The sequence below is a fragment of the Microplitis mediator genome, chromosome 1 (genome assembly GCF_029852145.1).
Source record: "Microplitis mediator isolate UGA2020A chromosome 1, iyMicMedi2.1, whole genome shotgun sequence".
In the NCBI taxonomy this organism is placed as follows: Eukaryota; Metazoa; Arthropoda; class Insecta; order Hymenoptera; family Braconidae; genus Microplitis; species Microplitis mediator.
This window is the reverse complement of record NC_079969.1, coordinates 27291022-27313502: the sequence shown is the minus strand read 5'-3', so window position 1 is coordinate 27313502 and position 22481 is coordinate 27291022. Positions and strand designations below refer to the sequence as shown.

The 22481-nt window shown below is 26.3% G+C and overlaps 3 protein-coding genes across 7 annotated transcripts; 2 read left to right on the top strand and 1 right to left on the bottom strand.

Annotated features, from left to right (window-relative positions):
* The first annotated feature begins 258 nt into the window (after positions 1–258).
* LOC130666813 (ejaculatory bulb-specific protein 3-like) lies at positions 259–2049 on the top strand. The gene is made up of 2 exons (XM_057468106.1): positions 259–511; positions 1764–2049. The coding sequence occupies exons 1-2, from the start codon at positions 325–327 to the stop codon at positions 1922–1924; spliced, it is 348 nt and encodes a 115-aa protein (XP_057324089.1). The 5' UTR covers positions 259–324; the 3' UTR covers positions 1925–2049.
* An 848-nt stretch (positions 2050–2897) lies between these two features.
* Positions 2898–4789, top strand: LOC130666818 (putative odorant-binding protein A10). Its single transcript, XM_057468120.1, has 2 exons — positions 2898–3182; positions 4502–4789. The coding sequence occupies exons 1-2, from the start codon at positions 2990–2992 to the stop codon at positions 4654–4656; spliced, it is 348 nt and encodes a 115-aa protein (XP_057324103.1). The 5' UTR covers positions 2898–2989; the 3' UTR covers positions 4657–4789.
* A 1405-nt stretch (positions 4790–6194) lies between these two features.
* On the bottom strand, positions 6195–20616 carry LOC130666757 (aldehyde dehydrogenase, dimeric NADP-preferring). 5 transcript variants are annotated; one of them, XM_057468010.1, is made up of 13 exons: positions 20476–20616; positions 20056–20167; positions 14849–14889; positions 14443–14586; positions 13207–13302; positions 12846–13067; positions 11520–11683; positions 11217–11447; positions 10937–11137; positions 10466–10581; positions 8564–8699; positions 8335–8488; positions 6195–6446 (listed from the first exon to the last, which is right to left on the bottom strand). In XM_057468010.1, the coding sequence occupies exons 1-13, from the start codon at positions 20476–20478 to the stop codon at positions 6417–6419; spliced, it is 1650 nt and encodes a 549-aa protein (XP_057323993.1). In that variant the 5' UTR covers positions 20479–20616; the 3' UTR covers positions 6195–6416. The 5 variants fall into 5 exon arrangements, with proteins under 5 accessions (XP_057323993.1, XP_057324000.1, XP_057324025.1 ...); XM_057468017.1 differs by lacking the exon at positions 10466–10581 and adding an exon at positions 10144–10259; XM_057468042.1 differs by lacking the exons at positions 20056–20167; positions 20476–20616 and adding an exon at positions 18956–19027.
* Positions 20617–22481: the final 1865 nt, after the last annotated feature.

Below are 22481 nucleotides of genomic sequence, written 5' to 3'. Positions count from 1 at the left end.
CCAGATAACAGATAATTTAGCTGTTTTTCAAGAAAATGGAAAACTAATAAACAAATACTGTCTTATTGTCATGACTGACACATTTTTCATTACATGTAATTTTGTTTCACCTGGACTTGACGTCCGATCGCCAATTTTATACCATAAACCAACATTTATATTTACTTTAACTACATAATTAAGAAAAATATTTACATCCGTGTAATCGAGGACACCTTTACTAGGAGTCCTTATAAATAGTCCGTCTGAAAAAATCTTTCGTCAGTATTTCCTTAGACATCAGTAATTTTTGAAACCTATAAGGAAAAGTTTTAATTAGAGAAGATGAAATATTTGGGATTTTTGGTGATAGCGGTTATTTTTTCAGCTGTCAGTTGTCAAGAACTTTATTCAGATAAATATGATAATTTGAATGTTGATGAAGCGCTGGCTAATACCGAAGTAAGACAGACTTATTTTAATTGTTTTATGGATAAAGGACCGTGTGCAGAAGACGCGACTTATTGGAAAGGTAAAATTTTATTTTTAATTATGTTACAAATAATTATTTTGGTTTATTTATTTGAGATGAAATATTTGAATTTTTGGAAATTCAAATTTTTTATTTTTTTATTTTTCTAATTGTGAATAGAATTTACTTTTAGATTTTTTTACGTAATTAAGAAAAATTTTTATTTGAAATTTGAATTTTTTCGCGAAAAGATCGAAATTCTAAATTTCAAATTTTTAAAAGTCCCGCCAGTTTTAAAAAAAAAAATTCTTATTAAGATCATAATAAAAATAAAAATATTAAGTGGGGCAAGAAAAGTCACTCAAATTTTTCTAAAAATAACATTCAAAAATTTTCAATCTTTTTTCGCAGGAAAAAAAGATTTTTTGAACCAAGAAATTTTTTCTCGTCCTAAGAAAAGTTTTCTTATCAATTCATAATAAAAAAAATTTCTCGCGCCAAGAAATTCTTTTTTTCTGTGAACTCTTCTCTTAGAAATATAAAAATAACACAACAATAAAGTTAAATGATACTGAAGTTAGAACACAATTGAAATTTTTTGGAAAAAATTTTTTTTTGTTATTTATCGTTTCCGAAATAATACAAAAATCTTTAGAAGTCGGCTAACTTCAGTATCATAAAGTTAGCAGACATTTCAAAATTTTTGAATTTTTTTTAATGAATAAATTACAGGAACTAAAAAAAATAAGAAATATGCACATATAGAAAATTTAAAAAACGAGTGCAATTTTTTGAAAATTTTTTTTTTGTAATTTATCGTTTCCGAAATAATTCAAAAATTATTAGAAGTCGGCTAACTTCAGTATCATAAAGTTAGCAGACATTTCAAAATTTTTGAATTTTCTTTAACAATAAAATAAATATTAAAAAAAATATTTTGAAAAATTGCACGTATAGTTTATGAAATTTCCGACATGTGAATTTTTTTAGAAATATTTTTTTTCATTATTTATCTGTTAAATAAATGTCTTTTAATTTTAAATGTCTGCTAACTTTATGATACTGAAGTTAGCCGACGTCTAATAATTTTTGGATTTTTTAAAAAACGATAAATTATGAAAAAAAAAAATATTTTAAAAAATTGCACTCATAGCTTTTAAAATTTTCTACATGTGCATATTTCTAATTTTTTTTTTTGTATCTAATTAGTAGAAAAAAAAATTCAAAAATTGTTAACAGACAGGCAACTTCAGGATCATATCATAAAAATAACAATTATTATAATTAAATAATTTTTAATAAAAATTACCAGGTAATTTTCCCGAAGCGATAGCGACAAATTGCCAAAAATGCACCGAGTGGCAGAAAGAAGCATTTAACAAAATCGCCGACTGGTACACCACCCACGAGCCAGACAACTGGAATTCGTTCGTCGACAAAATGCTACAAGATGCCAAAGCCAAAAACTCCTAAGATAGCAGGAAATGATTAGCAAATCTATCACTCACCAATTAGTTACTAATACCAATAATAATTTTAAATTTTCTGTATATTGAATTTGTCACTGTATCAATAAATCTCTCAAAAAAAACTCACGATTATTTAACCCGCGAGCCGCGAATTTATTTTTAGAAAATTAACTCAATAAAATATATAATATTTGTTAGTAAATTTGATAAAAAAAAAGTAATGAATATATGAAATGAAATAAAATTAGTATATAAAAGGACTATAACGAAAGCATTCAACCCATCCGGTTATCCTTCGACTCTCAAAGATAAGGCAACAAGTCTCGTAAGCTATTTGGATAAAACGTAAAATAAAAACTCTTGATACACGTGATTGGTAGAGGAACATAATAAAAAAGTCAAGGTAACAAGGTTACTTTTTTTTTTTTTGTTGCAAGAATTTCTAAATTTTCCATTAAATAAATTACCCGTCAGTTAATACGTAAAAATTGATAATTAATAATAATCAATATTTATAATGTCAGGGTTATTTTTTCCAAGTTTAAAAAAGTTTAAGACGATCAAGGTCTCAGTCTCCCGGTTAAAAACTCGAATTTTTAAATTCATATGTAAGAAAAAAATTGATTTTATTTATTTGTGTCACGTCGATAGTTTTTGCGTCTTAATTTATTTCATAATTCGCGAATTATAAATAATTATTACGGTAAAAAATTTTTACCGATTCGATATTCTACAATCGATGTTCCAAAAATTTTTTAAACGCGCAAGTAACTCGTAAGTGAGAGTAAATGTTTATTTTATGAACTACCAAATCGTACGTCGCTCGGTCGTCCTTCGGAGGACATTGGAAAAAATTAACGACTAAAAATATATGTATATATATATATAATCGAGAACACTCTGGGAAGAAGTTGTTCATGACGTCAGTGGAAGTCTTGGCAGAAAGAACGTAACGAAAACGGTATAAATACCTCCCGAAATCTTGTTTCCTGTCACATTCGTATCAGATCTTTTGTTGTACTTTAGTGTACTTCAGTGTTTTATATTAATTTTAATATTTAAATTAAACATGGACTTGAAAATATTTATCCTTGTTCTTATGTGCGCTGGCATTGGATTTGCCGAAGAAAAACTTTACTCAGACAAATATGATTACGTTGATGTGGACGGGATTTTAAACAACGCGAGACAGCGGGAAGCTTATTACAAATGTTTCGCGGGAACTGGGCCTTGTATTAGTGCAGACGCTAAATTTTTCCGAGGTAATTAAAAAAATATTTTTTTATTACTGTTGTTACTCATCCACAGAAAAAAAGAATTTCTTGGCGCAAGAAATATTTTGTATTATGAATTGAAGACAAAAATTTTTCTTGGCTCAAGAATTTTTTTCTCGCCTGAAAAATTTTTTTCTTGTTACGAAAAAATTTTTTCTTGTCCCAAGAAAAGTTTTGTTTTCACTTTATAATACAAAAAATTTCTTAGGTCAAGTAAAAATTTTCTTAGAACAAGAAAAAATTTTTTGCGCCAAGAAATCCTTTTTTTCTGTGTGAGTGTGAATGTATGAGGCATCAGACAAATTTAAAATTATAAATCAACAGAGTAAATAATTTTAAAAAATGCACTTCTTAATTTTAAAATTTTTTAAATGCACAGAAAAAAAGGATTTCTTGGCGCAAAAAATTTTTTCTTGTTCTAAGAAAATTTTTACTTGACCTAAGAAATTTTTTGTATTATAAAGTGAAAACAAAACTTTTCTTGGGACAAGAAAAAATTTTTTCGTAACAAGAAAAAAATTTTTCAGGCGAGAAAAAAATTCTTGAGCCAAGAAAAATTTTTGTCTTCAATTCATAATACAAAATATTTCTTGCGCCAAGAAATTATTTTTTTCTGTGTGCGCATTTTTTAAATTTTTTACTCCATTAATTTATAATTTTAAATTTGTCTGATGTCTGCTGCATTCACACTCGTATGTTACTCAATAATTTAAACTTCAACTACTGAGTACTTTATATTTTTTTTTTAAATTGACGCATCCTAAGCGCGAAGCGTCGGCTTATTAAAAAAGGATTTATTAATTTTAATTATGAATATTGATATTAAAACTAAAATTATTTTGTGGTAATTAATTTATTAATGATTTAATTAAGTGCTGGTTAATACTGCGCAGCTTAAGCGCGAAGCGGTCAACTTTTGTTCGATACTTGACCTGTTATTTAAATTTTGAAACATACGAATAATTTTTTACAAATTAAAATATTGGAAAAAAAATTAAACGTCAAAAAAAAAATTTCTGCGCAATTTAATGAATTAAAATTTTAAATAATTATTTTCGCGCCAAAGTATTAAGCAGAGTAATTTTAAATATGGAAACAAATTCGAGTAAGAAATAACATTTTTCAAAAAAAGGCGGCTATAATTTTTTTACACTTGAAACGCGAAGCGTCAATTGAACGTTCGCTTAAAAATTTACTTTCGATGGTTCAAATTAATGAGATAATTAACGATAAAATGTATGCGTATTAATGAAAAAAATTTGTAATTAAGAAGTAAAAATACTAAATTGTTATATTTATTTTTACAGATCACTTTCCCGAAGCAATTGTGACGAACTGTAAAAGATGCACCAGAAAACAGCTGGTTAGTTTCGATAAAATAACAGATTGGTACACTACGCATGAGCTGGACAAATACAATGCTCTCGTTGCCATGGCAATTAAAAAATACTCGAAAAATTAGTGGTAAAAATTGACTTTTATAACCTAACATGATCCAGTTCTGATTGATGCTCAAGCCTAGTCCATAAGTTTGTAAACTGTTCTGTTATATATATAAATATATATATTATTAATAAAATAAAAAGTCAACAATTGTTCATATTAATTATTAATGCATGATTTACAAAACAGTTTTCATTTTTATTTTTATTCATTTCACGAAGCACTAAAATTACCACCGCAAAATTTTATTAATAAAAATTTAAAATTTTCAAAAACCGCATTAATTATTCAAATTTTTTAGTGAATTTATTTATTTTCAATTGACAATAAAATTTATTTGAAAAATCTAGATCTTTTTTTTTGCCGCTAGGTGGCATCTTCTTCTTACGAAGCGACCAATTAAAATTAACCTTTGAATTTTTATAAAATTCCCCGATTTCTCTCGCACTTTGTGCCTCAGATCTTGAAAACTTCGACAAGTTCGTTATTAAAATCCAAATAATGTTTGAAGAAATTTATTTTTATTCATTTCACGAAGCACTAAAATTACCACCGCTAAATTTTATTAATAAAAGTTTTAAATTTTAAAAAACCGCATTAATTATTCAAATTTTTTAGTGAATTTATTTATTTTCAATTGATAATAAAATTTATTTGAAAAATCTAGATCTTTTTTTTGCCGCTAGGTGGCATCTTCTTCTTACGAAGCGACCAATTAAAAGTAACCTTTGAATTTTTATAAAATTCCCCGATTTCTCTCGCATTTTGTGCCTCAGATCTTGAAAATTTAGACAAGTTCGTTATTAAAATCCAAATAATGTTTGAAGAAATGACCGTGGTCGTTTTGGTGGATTATATTTGTCCATTAATTTGTCCCAAACATCTGGTTTATTGTCTCTGATATATGTCAGTGCTTGGTTAGCTAATTCTTGTTCGCGTTCACTGCAGTCTGAACAATTTCTTTCAAAAAAGTCCGGTAGTATTTCTAAAATTTTTATATATAAATATGAAAAATTATACGTGCGGAAAAAAAAATTGTATTGCTTACCTCGGAGTCGGTGACCTTCACGTGTACAAGGGCCGCGTTCAAAAATACAGTTCATGTATTGATCAAATATTCTTTCGTTTTTCAAAAATACCGTGATGTCTTTCGGTACATTTTGTAGAGATAATCTTTGGCTCAAAACTAATGAGCTCAGCAATGAAATTATGAGCAGAAAATTTGAAAAATTACTCATTACTCTTCCCATTAATAGGATAATTAAAAAAAAAAATTGAACGAACTCCAGAGCTGACTTTTAATCAAAAAGAAAATTTTTACCGAACACGGTCTTTATATACTCGGTAATTTTTAATCTTCTCTTTGTTTTTAAATAAAATTTGAAAATTTTATTTCTTTGTCTGCATTATCGAATTATAAATTAAATAGATAGCGAAAAAATTTTCAAAACATTTCCGCACGTACTTAGTCTCATTATTTAAATATATTTATATTTCCTGGTCACGTAAAATGATAAGTAAGGCGATAAATAAAAAAGGAATTTCAATTCTCAGTAATTGTGTAAATAAATTTTTAATCTTATAAAAAAAATTATTTATAATTATATTTTACAAGTGATAACTAATTTTGTAAATAAACTTTTAATAATTATTATACTAGTTGTACTAAATGTGAAAATCCACTGGTCCCTTTGTTTATTTTTTTTTTTTTTGTTTGATTTATTTTTCAGTTTCAGATGAGGTAAATTTAGTGCAATGCCAAATTTTATTTTATTTGATTTATTGTTGGTCTTCTGGTGATCCAAATTCCTGTAAAATATTCATGGTCTATTATCTTCAATGAAGATTACTTATAAATATATATGTATATAAATATCTATATATGTTATTTAAACACCCTGGCGGATCTGAATTACATAATTTACAGTATTTGGAAAAATTCCGGTATTTCGCGGCAAAATTTGAATTTTTTAATTTTGCGCGCTAAAATTCATTCGAAAAATTACGTTTAGCTTCTAATTGATAACAACTCTAAGTAACTTTCTTTTAAATCTCTAGATTTCAGCGAAATTACGAATATGTTGTACTTTTTTCAATTAATACTCTGGCGGATCTGAATCACGGTAATTACAGTAACGGTATTCGAAAGAGTTACGGCTTTTTATGGTAAAATACGGTATTTTACGGAAAAGGTGTAGTATTTTTACCGTCAATTTGTAGTAAGAGAGCGTTAATTTACCAAAAAATTGCGACAATTAAGCCTGCGGTATTTTACTACATTTATCCAAAAAATTAAAGGAACAAGAAAATTTTATAAATTTTTTAGTGATTTTTGGAAGGCTGTTGAAAAATCAAATTGAAGCTTGAAATCTCTAGTTTAAAAATCTTCCAGCAAAATAATTTTCCAAGCCACGGTTTTTGCGGAATCGTAAGAAATGCTCGAAACAAAATTTTTCTAAATTTTTTGGTTTTGTTTTTGAGGTCTACGGGGCCGGGAAAATTTTTTTCGAAAAAACCAATTCATGGCTCGTTTAGGAAACTTATTCAGCTACAATTTGCTTTTTTTATTTTTTCGAAACGATCATTTTTTACGAAAATACAGCCTTTCAAAAATCACTAAAAAATTTATAAAATTTTCTTGTTCCTTTAATTTTTTGGATAAGTGTATCACTGAAAAAAAAAAATACTGTTTTCAAGTATCTGCGTGTTTGAATCCTTCCGAGTAAATATTTGTCTAATCATAGTAAAAGTATACTCCAACCAAGTAATATTTTCTTGATTTAAGAATTTTTATACTTATTTTAAGAAAATATTCTTGGTTGGAGTACATTATTACTAAGATTAAACAAATAATTTTCTCGGGAGGATTCAAACACGCAGATACTTGAAAACAGTATTTTTTTTTTTCAGTGTATTAAGTAAAGTATTGCACTGTAAAAATGCCGCAAATTATACGGAGAGAAATGTCAAGAAAATATGACTCTGCAGCATAGTAATAATTACATTACTCTATAGTTTGTGTCACGCCGCTCTTATGTCACTGCTTATACAAATTAAAGAGTAATGTAATTATTACTCTCTACATAGTCATATTTACTTGATATTCCTCTCCGTGTACAATAAATTGCCGTTTTTACGGAAATTCTCTGTAAAAAATACCGTAGCTTGCTGTAAATTACCGTAAATTGCGGCAAATTTGCCGTAGAAATGGCGAAATTTTACCGTCATCCAGACCTGCGAGGGAGTGCTTAAATTTTTTTTTAATCAATTGATAAAATTTTGATACGCTTATGACAGCTGAGTAATTGAAAATTTCTAAAAAGTGGCGGGCATTGTTTGAAAATGCTTAAAAAAAAAAATCCCTTTAATAAATTACTGAAGTAGGTTTTTAAATTACGTGACTTAAACTTGGCACTATATATTATTTATTATATATTTTATATTACATTATAAGTCGTTATATAAACGAATCAATGAATAATAATAATAAAAGATATAAAAAATATAAATTTACATATTAATACACAGTAAACATTTATATAGATTTATATTAACAAGTTATTAAACTCAATGAATAATAATAATAAAATACCCATGTGTCCAGTTAGTGCGTTAAATTGATAAATAATTTAAAAATAAAATAAAAAAAGAGTAAATAAATGACACTAAGCCACTATGCGTGTGCTGATTTGTGTACCTTCATAGCAGCTCTGATCCCCACAGTAGCCAGTACTCCCAATCCGAACATAATTAAATGCGGCAAGTATTTTATCCCGGGTATGTCGGGTCTTTTGGCCAACAGAAGACTCAAGAATTTCAATTTCTTGTCACTGTACGGCGGGTATCTGCCTCTGTACCCAAAACAAAATCCATTAGTGATAAATATTTTTTTCCGCGGGAAAAATAATTTTAAAAAAAGTACTTACGAAGCAAGTACTTCTCCAAGGTAACTAGTGTCTCTTACAAGTACACTTTTCTTGTGTGTAAATGTATCATAAGTCAATTTACCATGATAGGCCCCCATTCCAGAGCCTCCGACTCCACCGAATGGCAGGGAGTCAACTGAATTTATTTTTTAAAAATATATTATTTATATTTATAAAGACATATGTTCACTAGGTTAATTATTTATAAGCTAATTGCAGTTTAAAAGCTGGGTTAATTAATTATATTTATAAATAATTTAATTTAATTAGGCGGCAGAGTGATCGCGGTAGTGATTAATAAATAAATAAATAATAATAATTATTATTTAAAGGTGATGATAAATATTTAGTAGGGGTATGCGAATCGTGTGTTGATCGAATAAAATCGATTATAACTATTCGATTTAAAATTCGAATTTTCTAATAATCCGATAAAAGATCATAATTCAAAACTTTTCGAATTACAGTCGAATTCTATTAACTCGGACGATTAGTTTACGGAGGAGCGGAAATTTCTTTGAATTTCCGTGTTAACGGATGCCCTTTCTTCCAGAAAAAGTAAACTACAACGCATGCGCTCTTACATATACTGAATGATGTATAGATAAATATAGACAGAGACATACAAATGTATAGTATCGGGTGGGAGACTGCGTAGCTCGTAGTGGGGGTCAAGATTGAGGAGAAGTTCCGAGATAATGGAATCCAAGTTAACGGAGTTCGACTGTAGTCATTAATTTTTAAATTACTTGTAACTTTTAAAAATACTCGATTCGAATCGATAAAATTCTGATCAGCTTTCAAATATTAAATTTTTATTTAATGGATCTATTATGGGTATTATCCAGACATGGTCGTGTATGCTCATGTAAAATCATACTGAGTCATACAAGTTCATGTATGAACGTTTATTGCCCTTCATACATGGCCAGATATGACTTTTCATGAATCATGCGTGACAATTCATTCCTCATGCATGACTGAATATAACTTTGCATGATCAGACATGAATTTGCATGTATCATGCTTGGTCTTGCCTGAATCATGCATGCTGATTTTTACCTGGGGAGAGAAATAAATTTTTCGTAGATTTGTGTCCGAGTTCTATTTACCTCTGATAAAAATTTGAATTATTGGAAAAAATATTTAATTTTTCAGCGCCCAAGTAGCACACGCCTTTTTGACATCTATAGGACATCAGTTTTTAGGCTGTTAATTGACATATTGATAAGGCACCAATATGTTGACAAAACGATCAGAAATTTGTCACCGAATAAATATCTGGTTAAAAGACGACACAACTGACGACAAAAAGTAAATTACAAGTCGTGGTAAAATAAGTCATCTAAAAGACTTTTTACTTGACATAAGACAGGAAAAACAACACAAATTTTCTCTGTCTCCGGAAGCAACATTTGCAAAAAAAAATTTGTCTTATCCTTTTAAAAGACATCTTAAAGTTGTCTTTTACTTGGGTGGTTAAAAAAAATTTTTTATAATTATTTTTAAATTTTCTAACAATTCGCACACCTCTAATATTTATTTAAAAAGTGAGAAGATAAATAGTTTGAGAAATTCACCTGTAGCATGCAACATAACATCGTTATATACAACAGCACCGCTAGATGCACATGCAGTAAATAAATTTAAACTTTTATGGTCACTGCCAAATAAATACATGGCTAATGGTTTTTCCCTATATAATGTAGAAATATAACAGATAATAAATATGGATTAATATTAAAATTAATAAATGACAGTAAATAAATTTTCGAAGGGGGTAAATTTTGAGAGAAGCGTTAAGTAGCCACGAGAAAATAGATTTATAGATCAAGCTTCCATAGCATATATTTAAATATATATGTATACATAGATATTGACCCTCCACCTTTGATAACTCACCGGCATATTGCATTATTGTGTCATTGCAGCAAATGGCACCACTGTGCGTTTGGTTTATAAACAGATCGCGTGTTTCTCGATCCTTGGAAAATATATACATTACGAGGGGACAGTCGCTGTATGTGCAAATTAATATTTATTTATATATATTTATATAGACATCAATTATTTTTAATTTCATCTAAATTTACTTCTGGTAATAAAATTTAATTAAAGGTGGAAGGTAGAGTTTACGATGATTCAAATTAAATATTTCATGATTTAATGAGTCAGTGTAAAAAAAAATTTTAAGTTCATGGTGAACTTGAAGCTGACGGTTTTATTTTTTCAACGCAACAAAAGTTTTATTAATTTTTTTGCGTCTGCCGTTTAAAAATTTAAACCTCGAATTTTAAAGTTCACCATAAAAATGAAAGAAATTTTTTTTTACTTTCAAATAAATAAATAAATTAAATAAATGAATATAATTACCGTTCGTTAATGAACTTAATGGCTTCATACGCATTCGAGACATTAACGATGGGTAATATCGGTCCAAAAATTTCCTGCTGCATTATTGGGTCACTCGCTTTAACATCAACGAGAATCGTCGGCGATATATAATTTTCCTGGGGATCTAAATCCCCTCCCACGGCGACTTTCCCGCTGTTTATTAACAAATTAGCAAGTCGCCTGCAGTCAAAAGAAAGTTAAATTAATTTTTACAAAAATACTTAAAGGATTTCAGGCAAAAATTACATCAACAACTCACTGATAATGATTCTGATTTATGATACGGCACAAATCCATGCTCAGTTTCGGGTTGTCGCCGTACCAGTCTTTGATTATTTTTTTTGCGCGTTCGATAAATTTATTTTCAATTTCCTTTGTACAGAGAACGTAATCCGGTGCGATGCATGTTTGCCCAGCGTTTATAAATTTACCCCAGAGTACACGTTTCACTGTGATATCTAAGTCTGCTGTGTTATCAATCCATACCGGGCTGTAATTATTATTGAATAAATGAATCAACTGATTAATTGTATTAAAAAAAAATGATTGAATAAATTGATACCTTTTACCGCCAAGTTCGAGTGTCACTGGTGTCAAATATTTATTAGCAGCCTCACGAATTATTTTTCCAACATTACCGGAGCCAGTGTAAAATATATAATCAAATTTCTGCTTTAATAATTCGGATGTCTCAGCGACACCACCGAGTACGACGTGATAACATTCCTGTTAATTAATTGATAAAAGTTCGTTAATAAAAATAATTTATCTTTAAAAAAATGTTAGACTTTTTAATATTAAGCTATTCCAAGAATATTCTGTGAAATTTTCATTAAAAAATATGGAAAAATAAGCCAGTGGTAGTGGGGAGAGACGAGTTGCTTAAAAAAGTCTCCATGACGTAGGCAGGATAACTCATGACTGGCTCAGCTGAAATAAAAAGACCGAAAAGATTTCTTTAGTACGTGAGTTTATCGTAGATTTGAACGAAGAATTTCTTTTTTCAATAACTACTCATTTTTTAATTAAACAAAAGGAAGAATTTTTAGGAAAAATCAGAATTTTTTGATTGCACCTTTACCAGAAATTAAAAATGAGTGTGAATGTAGCAGACATCAGACAAATTTTTAATTATAAATAAATAGAGTAAATAATTTTTAAAAAATATTTTGAAAAAATGCACTTATTAATTTGAAAATTTTCTAAATGCGCATTTTTTTTAAATTTTATTTTTTTTTTTTAAATTATTTACTCTATTTATTATTAATTTTAAATTTGTTTGATGTCCGCTACATTCACACTCATAATTAAAAATGAATATTTTGTTTATTCCGTCGTTCAAATCCAAGATAAACTTATGTACTAAAGAAATCTTTTTGGTTTTTTTATTTCAGATGAGGCAGCCATAAGTTATCCTGCCTACGGCATGGAAACTTTTTTAAGGTCACTGGTCTCTCCCCACTACCACTGGCTTATTTTTCAATATTTTTTTATGAAAATTTCACAGAATATTCTTGGAATAATGCTCAATCATGTCACAAATTTTGAGAATTTTAATAACGAAGGTACTCTGAAAAAAAAATTACAAAAATATCCTCTTTTTTTTGTGATCCTGAAGTTAGCAGACAATTCAAAATTTTCGGATTGTTTTTTCAACACATCAAATCCAAAAAAATAAAAAATAAAAATATGCACATGTAGAAAATTTAAAAAACTACAGGTGCAATTTTTTCAAATTTTTTTTTTTATAATTTACCGTCTAAAATAAAATCCAAAAATTATTAGACGTCGGCTAACTTCAGTATCATCTTTTTTTGTATCTCAGACCCCTTTCCTCCCCACCCCTTTATATGATAATTAAAGTAATTAATAATTTATATAAACTCACAGTATCTAAATATTTCGGGACCAAACGGGCAATGGTATCAGCAGTTGCTGGAGATACTTCTGATGGTTTCATAATAACGCAATTACCCGCAGCAATTGCACCAATAACTGGTACTAATAATAATTGCAGCGGATAATTCCATGCTCCGATTACCAAAACAACACCGTAAGGATCTTTGTGAATTTCCGGTGAGTCGAGAATGTTCACTAGATCTTTTGGAGGCTGTAATATTATAATTTTAAATTATTTAACGTCATGTGTGATGATGATAATAAAAAAAATAGATAAAGATATTTATAGGAGAGAGTTTAAAGGTGTTATATGTTATTTATTTTTATGGTAATTTATATTTAAATTTTACCTTTTCGACAGCTGACCACTCTTTTATGTGCCTCAGCATATGCGTGATCTCATTCAATGTGTAATCTATTTCAAGGCAACAGTTTTCGAATTTACTCTGAAATATATATATAGCATAAAAATTATTTTGATTAAATTTGAATTTACATTTTTTTACCTCAATTTATTATTTATTTTTTTTTTTTTTTACATCTCAATTTCAGTATAAATTTATTTAGATATTTTATAAATTATTTCCTGGTAATCACTCATGAATTTTATTAGGAAATTTTATTAAGAAATTTGTAAACCTCCATAATATATTATTTTGAATACTTAAATATTTTAATGATCATTTTTCAGTAATTAAATTATAAATATTTAATTAAAACTAAGCATAGAAAAATTACTAAGCTGACGGACAATCAAAAATTTTTGGATTTTTTTTTTTAATGAATTAATTACAAAAAAAAAAAAAGAAAAAAATGCACATGTAGAAAATTGAAAGAACTTTAGGTGAAATTTTTTGAATATTTTTTTTCTAATAATTTATCGTTTTTTTAAATTCCAAAATTTATCAGACGCCGGCTAACTTTAGTATCATAAAATTACGATTCAAAAGTTACCAGACAATTAACAAATTTTTGACTTTTTTTTCAACAAATAAAAAAAATAAAAAAATGCACATGTAGAAAATTTCAAAAACTACAAGTGTATTTTTTAAAAATATTTTTTTTTAATAATTTATCATTTAAAAAAAAATCCAAAATTTATCAGACGCCGGTTAACTTCAGTATCATAAAATTACGATTCAAAAATTACCAGACAATCAACAAATTTTTTACTTTTTTTTCAACGAATCAAAAAAATAAAAAAATGCACATGTAGAAAATTTAAAAAACTACAAGTGCATTTTTTTTAAATATTTTTTTTTTAATAATTTATCATTGAAAAAAAAATCCAAAATTTATCAGACGCCGGCTACTTCAGTATCTTAAAATTACGATCCAAAAGTCACCAGACAATTAATAAATTTTTGACTTTTTTTTCAACAAATAAAAAAAATAAAAAAATGCACATGTAGAAAATTTCAAAAACTCCATGTGCATTTTTTTTAAATATTTTTTTTTTAATAATTTATCGTTTTTTAAAAATCCAAAGATTATCAGACGCCGGCTACTTCAGTATCATAAAAATTTTTTCTACAAATAAATAAATTAAAATCATGAAATTGCCGGAAGTTAATTAAATAAATTACCCTTCTTAAATCAGACTTTAACGCCGAATGAAACTGCTCAACATTTTCTTCCAGCATCCTCCTGAGCTGTTTTATCTGATGAATCCTCCATTTCAAAGCTCGTGTTTTTCCGCTGTAAAATGCGTCTCTGGTTTTTTGAACCATCTGAAAGCCAGTAAAATAAAAGACAGCTGAGTAAATATGAATATTAATTAAACACCGAAAATTTCATAACTCCTAAATCAACTTGACACACTCTCCATTCCACTGCAACGCATAATAATAATAATAATAATGATGACAACCCATCACTAGAATAAAATAACCATCTCTACATAAATTCATAAATAATATATCAACTCATACAATTATTAACACATCGTATATTTATTTTAAAAAATAAACTATCAATATAAAAAAAACTTACATCAGCATGATTTAACAAAACAGGTTTCCCATTCATCGTAGCTGAAAAAAAATATTTTTTTGTTACTATGACTTTTAATTAACAAATGTCATAATTAATTTATTATATTTTTCTTATCACTGCAGATTAAATAAAAAATAATATTTTGAAAAACTCCACCCATAGTTTTTTTAATTTTCTACATGTGCATTTTTTTATTTTTATTATTGATCATATAAAAAAAATCCAAAAATCATCTGTCAATTTTATTATCCTGGTTAACAGACAATTAAAAATTTTCGGATTTTTTTTTCCAACGAATCAATTACGAAAAACGAAAAACTAAAAAAATGCACATGTAGAAAATTTTAAAAACTATAGGTGCAATTTTTTGAAATATTTTTTTTTTTATTAATTGTCTGTTAACTTTAGGGTCATGTAAATTTTATCAGTGTAAATGTAACAGACATAAGACAATTTTTAAATTACATGTAAAAAAATTATGATCCAGAAGTTAGCAGGCAATCAAAAATTTTTGAATTTTTTTTACACCAAATCAATTGCAAAAAAAAAAAAACTAAAAAAATGCACATGTAGAAAATAAAAAAATCTACAAGTGCAATTTTTCAAAATATTTTTTTTTTTTATAATTTATCATTTTTTTTAAATTCAAAAAATTATTTGACGTTTGCTAACTTCAGTATCATAAAAAAATTAAACAATTAAATTAATAAAATAAAAAAAAGTTCATATACTGACTTTAGATTTTTCTAAAAGTTCATTTTTTAATTTTTTTGTTAAAAACAATTTTATTTTATTATTTTAAAATTTTAAAAGCTGTCAGATGTCCGCCAACTTTTCTGTCATGCTGACAACTGTCACTTTAAAAACATTTGAAATAAGCGAATTAAATTTAAATTTAATAAAACTAAAAAAATGCACATCTACAGAATTTCAAAATTAGTCTGCGCATTTTTTTATTTTTCATATTTTTAATTCTTTAATTCGTTTATTTTTAATTTAAAAATTCTCATATCTGCTGCATTCAGTCACTCAATTTTCCATTTTATCTTTTTTATATTCTAGACTTTGTACAAAAAAAAAATAATCGTTAACGATAAGAGATAAACAGAGTAATAAAAATTGTTTTTTTTTTTTTTTTGCAAGTACTAAGTACATACCGTTGTTACTTTTATTGAATTGTTTACGTAGAACTGTCAAAATGACACACAGAAACCGATCGTTAAAAACTATTGTTTCGTATTCTATCGTTTAATTATTGTACGAGTAATCAATAATTCAAATAGATAACTTGATATTATTTTTATATATATTTGATATTTATAAATATATAACACATGTACTCGTCTTGTATGTAAATGTCACTCTGAACACGAGCTGTAACATCTAACTTTAATAAGTCATCAAAAATAATAATAATAAAAAACTACTTGTTTCATAACAACCTCATACATTCATATATATATAAATATATATATTTATATGTATATTAGTATATATTTTTATTGGTGGAAATTGAAAAAGTAGGAGTTCAAGTATTCTCCCACTTTTATATATAAATGTATATATGTATGTATGTATATATATATATATATATATATATATATATATATTTAAGATAAAATTAATACTAAAATATACCGTAAGATTACACTAGTATACATGTGTAATTTTTCACTTTCACTTTTTCTGTTTCTGTTGTATTTTTAAAAATAAAAAAAAAATGATAAAATATATGTATATATATGTTCGTTTTCGTTTTCACTTGATGTTACTTTCTTATTTTATTATATATTTATCATATAATATAACTCATGAGTTCACATAAATGCAAATTATTATTGTCATTTTTTTTATGTAATTAAATATTATTTATTACCGGAAAACTATTTGATGTATGAAATTTAAATGTAGTAATAAATAATTTATGTATTTTTTTTTGTTTGAAAAATAAATTGCGATTTGTTAATTTTATTAATTATTATATGAGTGCAAATGTAGCAGACACGACAATTTTTAAATATGATCCTGAAGTTAGCAGACAATTAAAAATTTTCAAATTTTGTTATCGACGATTTAATTTAAAAAAAAATGCACATGTAGAAAATTAAAAAAACTGTAAGTGCAATTTTTTTTTTTAAATTTATGGCTTCTTAAAAAATTCAAAATTTTATAGACGTCGGGTAACTTCAGTATCATTTTTTTAATTACATAAAAAAAAATTGAATAATTAAAATAATAAAATTTTTAAAAAATACATATACTGAATTTTGAATTGTCCGGACATGAATTTTTGAGATACCGAAGTTAACTGACGTTAATAAATTTTTGGACTCTGTTTCAAACGATAAATTATTGAAAAAAAAATATTTTTAAACATTGCACATATAGATTTTTTCATTTTCTACATGTGCATTTTTTTAGTTTTTTTTTTTTTGTAATTGGTGAAGAAAAAAAATCCGAAAATTGTTAATTGTCAACTAACTTCAGGATCATGAATTTTTTTATTTTTATTTTATTAACATTTTAATTTATTATTTAAAAGTTTTAAAAATTGTCAGACGTACGCTCACTTTACTGTCATAATTATTATAATTAGTTTTTTTAATAGTTTGTTATTATGGATAATTATTTCATAATCTTAATTACTTTGTTTTTTAATTAATAAATTTAAAAAGTGTAAGATAATTTTGTAGTCACATTTAAAATTTTATTATTATCATTAAGGTTTTTTAATTATGAGTAATTAAGTGTAAAATAAATGATAAAAGTTCGCCGAGGTCTAATAATTTTTTTATTTTTTTAAAAACGATCAATTATAAAAAATTCCACTTTTAGTTTTTTAAATTTTCTGCATGTGCATATTTTTAGTTTTTTTTTTTTGTGACTGATTCATATTCATATATTTTTTTCTACAGTTCTTTAGTTTCATCATAATTAAATTATATGACAGTCCAATGAATGAATACTATGTAAATTTTAAATATATCAACATTTTAAAGTCCTAGCTCTAGGTCTAGCAAAAGAGCGGGAAAAATTAAAATTCAAAAAATCAAATCTTAAATTTCATTTTTAAAACTTTTTTTAAAACAAATTTATTTCAGTTTTCAAACTCAAATATTTATCCTGTCAACTTTCAATTTCAAATTTTCAAATTCGCCGCCAAATCTCTAGATAAATTATTCCATAATTATCTAAATCATACTTCAAAAATCTTCAATTATAAATATTTAAATTTCTCTAAATTGATGATAAAAAAATTCGAGTATTAATTTACTAGTCTATCGTTTATTCATAATCCTACTCATCACAATATATAAATATAAAGCCACCATATATATTTTTTAAATGAAAATAAAAACTTCCAATTAAATAATTAATTTTTTTTTTACCATTAACAGAATCAGTGTTGATAATAATTTTTTCCGAAGGTTCAACATCGATGGTCACAACACTCGACATCGCAAAAAAAATTTTAAATCAAATATTTCTTCAAAATCTCAAAAAAAATTTAAGTAAATTTTTAAATTTATAAATAAACGTCAAAAAAAATTTAGTAGATAAAAAAAAATTGAGTTGTTAACGCGATGAAGATTCGCGGACGTCTGTTACGTTTGAATCGTGAACAAAAAAAATGAATATGTTCTTACGACAATTACCCTTCATAATAAAAATATATATATAAATAATCGAATTACTATAGTCGGGATAACTGGCATTGACTTGACGTTATTTCCATGTCTATTGCACACAAAAAAATAATTAGCATCGACATACAGGAAGCATGGATGTGTGTACGTAAAAAAAACAATTATTGACTTACGGTAATAAGAGGTATTAAGTATTAAAGCCAGTTAGTAAAACTTGTTGAAGGATTTTGCTGACACGTTATTTTTTCTCGTAAAACGGTGACGATTACTTTAAATATTTTATAAATGAGAATTAACCGGCACTTAGCATCGATTGCCCAGTTAACGTAACGAGACTATTAATATGTAATTACACCGACAAATCAATATGGGATTTATTTTTCTACTGTCAATTACTTCACTTAATTTATAAATTTACAATTTCATTAATAACTCAAGTGAGTAATTAATTACTTACTTTGTAAGTGAAGTTTACTGAAGTTTTAATTTGAAGATAATAATTATTGAAGACTTCAAAGGACTCAGTCTTATTGCTGAATAAGACTTCGATAATTTGTTGATAAATTTATATTAATAAGTATTCTAATGATAAGAATTTTTTTTTTTTTTTTGATTACTTGCAAAAGATAATTTTTTATCAATACATTTATGATAAATTATTTTATATATTTTGACTTCGGTGATTAAAATTTTTAATTGTAATTTTTGTTGATAAATTTTCAAAATTTTTTTATTTTAAATAAAAAAATTATCAATTTTGCGAGTAAAAAATTTTTTTTTTGTAGTAAAAGATTTGAAAAATTTCAAAAATTGTTTTGACAGAAAATTTAAATTTACTGGCCCATGGGTCATTTTTTTTAGACTCGATATTTAACGACTCGATTGTCCCGAAAAAAAACCACTACTATTTTAGGTATAAATAAATTGGTGTGCCGTCAACTGATCCCATCAACAATTGATTTTTATCAACTACTACAGTGAATTTTAATTACTCATGTCATAGTAATTAATTAATAACTAGAGCCAGGATTTTTGCGTTAATTTAAAAATAATTAATAATTAGTGGTGAGAAATTTTTTATATTACGGGGAAAATATTGGTCTTATTAAAAAATTTTTCAAACAAAAGTTGTAGGAAATTTAATTTTCTAAGCAAAATGTCTCCTATAATTTTTTCTTAGGACTAATAAAAAAGCCGTAATTTCAAAATTAAGATTTTCATAATTTCCCAAATTTTGAATCATTCATTATAAATCTTAATTTTTAAATTACAGCGAAAATATTGATCGTATAAAAAAATCATAAGAGACATTTTTTTTATAAAATTAAATTTCCTACAACTTTTGTTCGAAAACTTTTTTAATAAGACCAATATTTCCGCCGTAATAGCAAAAATTTGAACTACTTATTTTAAAAATAAGGCCAAAATCTTGTCCCTATTAATAACTAATTATTTTATGAATTTGTCAGTGGGATCAATCATCGTGTGATTACTTGTCTGGGATCAGTTGTCACGGAACCAAATAAATTAAATAAAAAAAAAAAAATAATTACTTACTTGAATCCGTATCCTCAATCTCAATATTTATTTGAGCGACTTTATCATCTGGATGATTTAATTTACTCTCCGACTCTTGGTCGGGGACCATATCTACAACAACTTCAGTCGCCTAAAAAAAATATAAACACAAATAAATAAAAAAAAAGTTGACTCAATTTACCCGCAATAATTTTTATTTACAGAGATTTTGAAAATAATTAAAAAAAAAAAAAGTATATTAGAGTCGCAATTAAAAAAAAAATGAATTTTTTGTCAACAAAACATGCAGGTTTAATTTCCGTCTCTATCTCTAGTTTTTAGCAGAGTCCAGATCAGAGTAGCGAGATGAGAAACGGCCGCTGGAGCACAGAACCAGTTAAGAAGGGAGTGCAGTAAAATAATAAAAAAAAAATACACCGGAATAAAAACGTTACGTACCATTTTTAGCCGCGGATTCCAGTTGAGTCTGCGAGAACCAGCCTTAAAACCAGACTACTCTCTTTCGAAGACTTTAGGTAACGATTTCCTTTTCTAATAAAATAAAATAATAATTAACGTTACAGTACTGAGACACCGGTCAGGTAAAACCAGGAAGTCCAATAAAATAACTGACCAGAAACAAACTATTTAAAATTATATCACAAGACAATTGTAGGATCGTTGTTGCGTGTCGCGATAAAGAATGAATTGATTTCTAATAATATTAAATATAAAATTGCAACTTCATCGTTACTATAATTATTTACATTTTGTCTCAGTGGTGGTTTGTATTTAACACAGCGACTCGCTTGATTATCCACAGCGTAAAGTATAATGAGTACCGGTTTTATTTTATTTTGTTTTGTTATTTTTACCTTTTATTTAAATTTATTTATTGATCAACAATTGACATCAATCATATCATATTTATTATTCTTAATAATTATAATTTATAATTAGCGGCTTTACAAAATTTATTAGTTTGGTTTTAATCTCATAGTTGAGTTTTTTTTATGATTAATTATGAGTGTAAATGCAGCAGACATAAGACAATTTTTAAATTACATATAAAAAAATTAAACAATTAAATTAATAAAATAAAAAAAAATTCATATATTGACTTTAGATTTTTCTAAAAGTTCGTTTTTTAATTTTTTTGTTAAAAACAATTTTATTTTATTGTAAAATTTAAAAAACTGTCAGATGTCCGGCAACTTTACTGTCGTTTATTAATTTTATTTAAAGGCACTAGTGAGCAATTAAATATCACATTTATAATTATTCCAAAAATATATTGATATGTATAAATATATAAAATTTTTTTTTTTAATTATTTTGACCACAGGTCAATTAGTTTTTTATTTTATTTTACACCAGGTACTAGAGTTAATTTTTACGATCCACTTTTAAAAATTAGAAATACTTTTTTTTTTTTTTGGAAAAAATTAGCAGACATTTTAAAAATGTACGAGTGTGATAAAATTTTTGATATAATTTTTGACATTAAGAGAAATCTGTCTTAAAAAAAAATGGAGTTACAATTTTTGGGAAATGAAATTTTTGAAAAAAATGACAGCCCTTAAATTTTTAAATTACAAGTGTAATTTAAATTCAAAGATGAAAATTTTTATGACTGAAAAAAGAGAGCTGCTGAATTACGTTTATATAAAAATAAGAGACTCAATTATTGACACATTTTCATATTAATTTTTTTACAATCTAAAATATGTACAAAAAAAAATACAGAAAATTCTATACTAAGAAAACTGTAAATACATTTTTTATGGAATGTCAATAATCGATACTCGAGTGGCTAAATATTTAATAAAAAATTGTATTTATTATTTACAAAGATCTAGTATAAGAATGCGTTAAAAAAATTTATAATTCTGCTCGACTAATAATGTTTTGATTTTTTTCAAACGATAGAAGATCATTTATATTGACACTGTAACAAATTTTCAGGGAATGCGGATTAAATCCCCTGGGAGTGAAATTCACTCCAAAGAGGTTTATTTTAAAATTAAAACTCCGTTTCGGAGTAAATCCGCATTTAAATAAAATCTAGATCACTCCGATGAAGAAAAAAACTTCTTATTTACTCCGTATGCGGGCGATTTTTTGTAAAAACTCCAAAACTTCGAGCTGAGTTGTGCTACAATTCTACTCACAACTTCTCTCCTTAAGAAAAGTAGCTACAACTCTACTCACTCACAACTTTGCCCAACCTCAACTCTACTCACAGATTTTTTAAAACTCAGGTTTAACTCTACTCAGTTATATTTATACTCAGCTACAACTCTACTCACAAAGAATTGCTAAGATTTTATCGATAGGCTAAAATATGTGAGTAGAGTTGTAGCTGACTGTGTTACAATTCTACTCATAACATCTCTACTCAAGGGAAGTAGTGACAGTTCTACTCACTCACAATTTTACTCAGCTTCGAATCTACTCACAGTTTT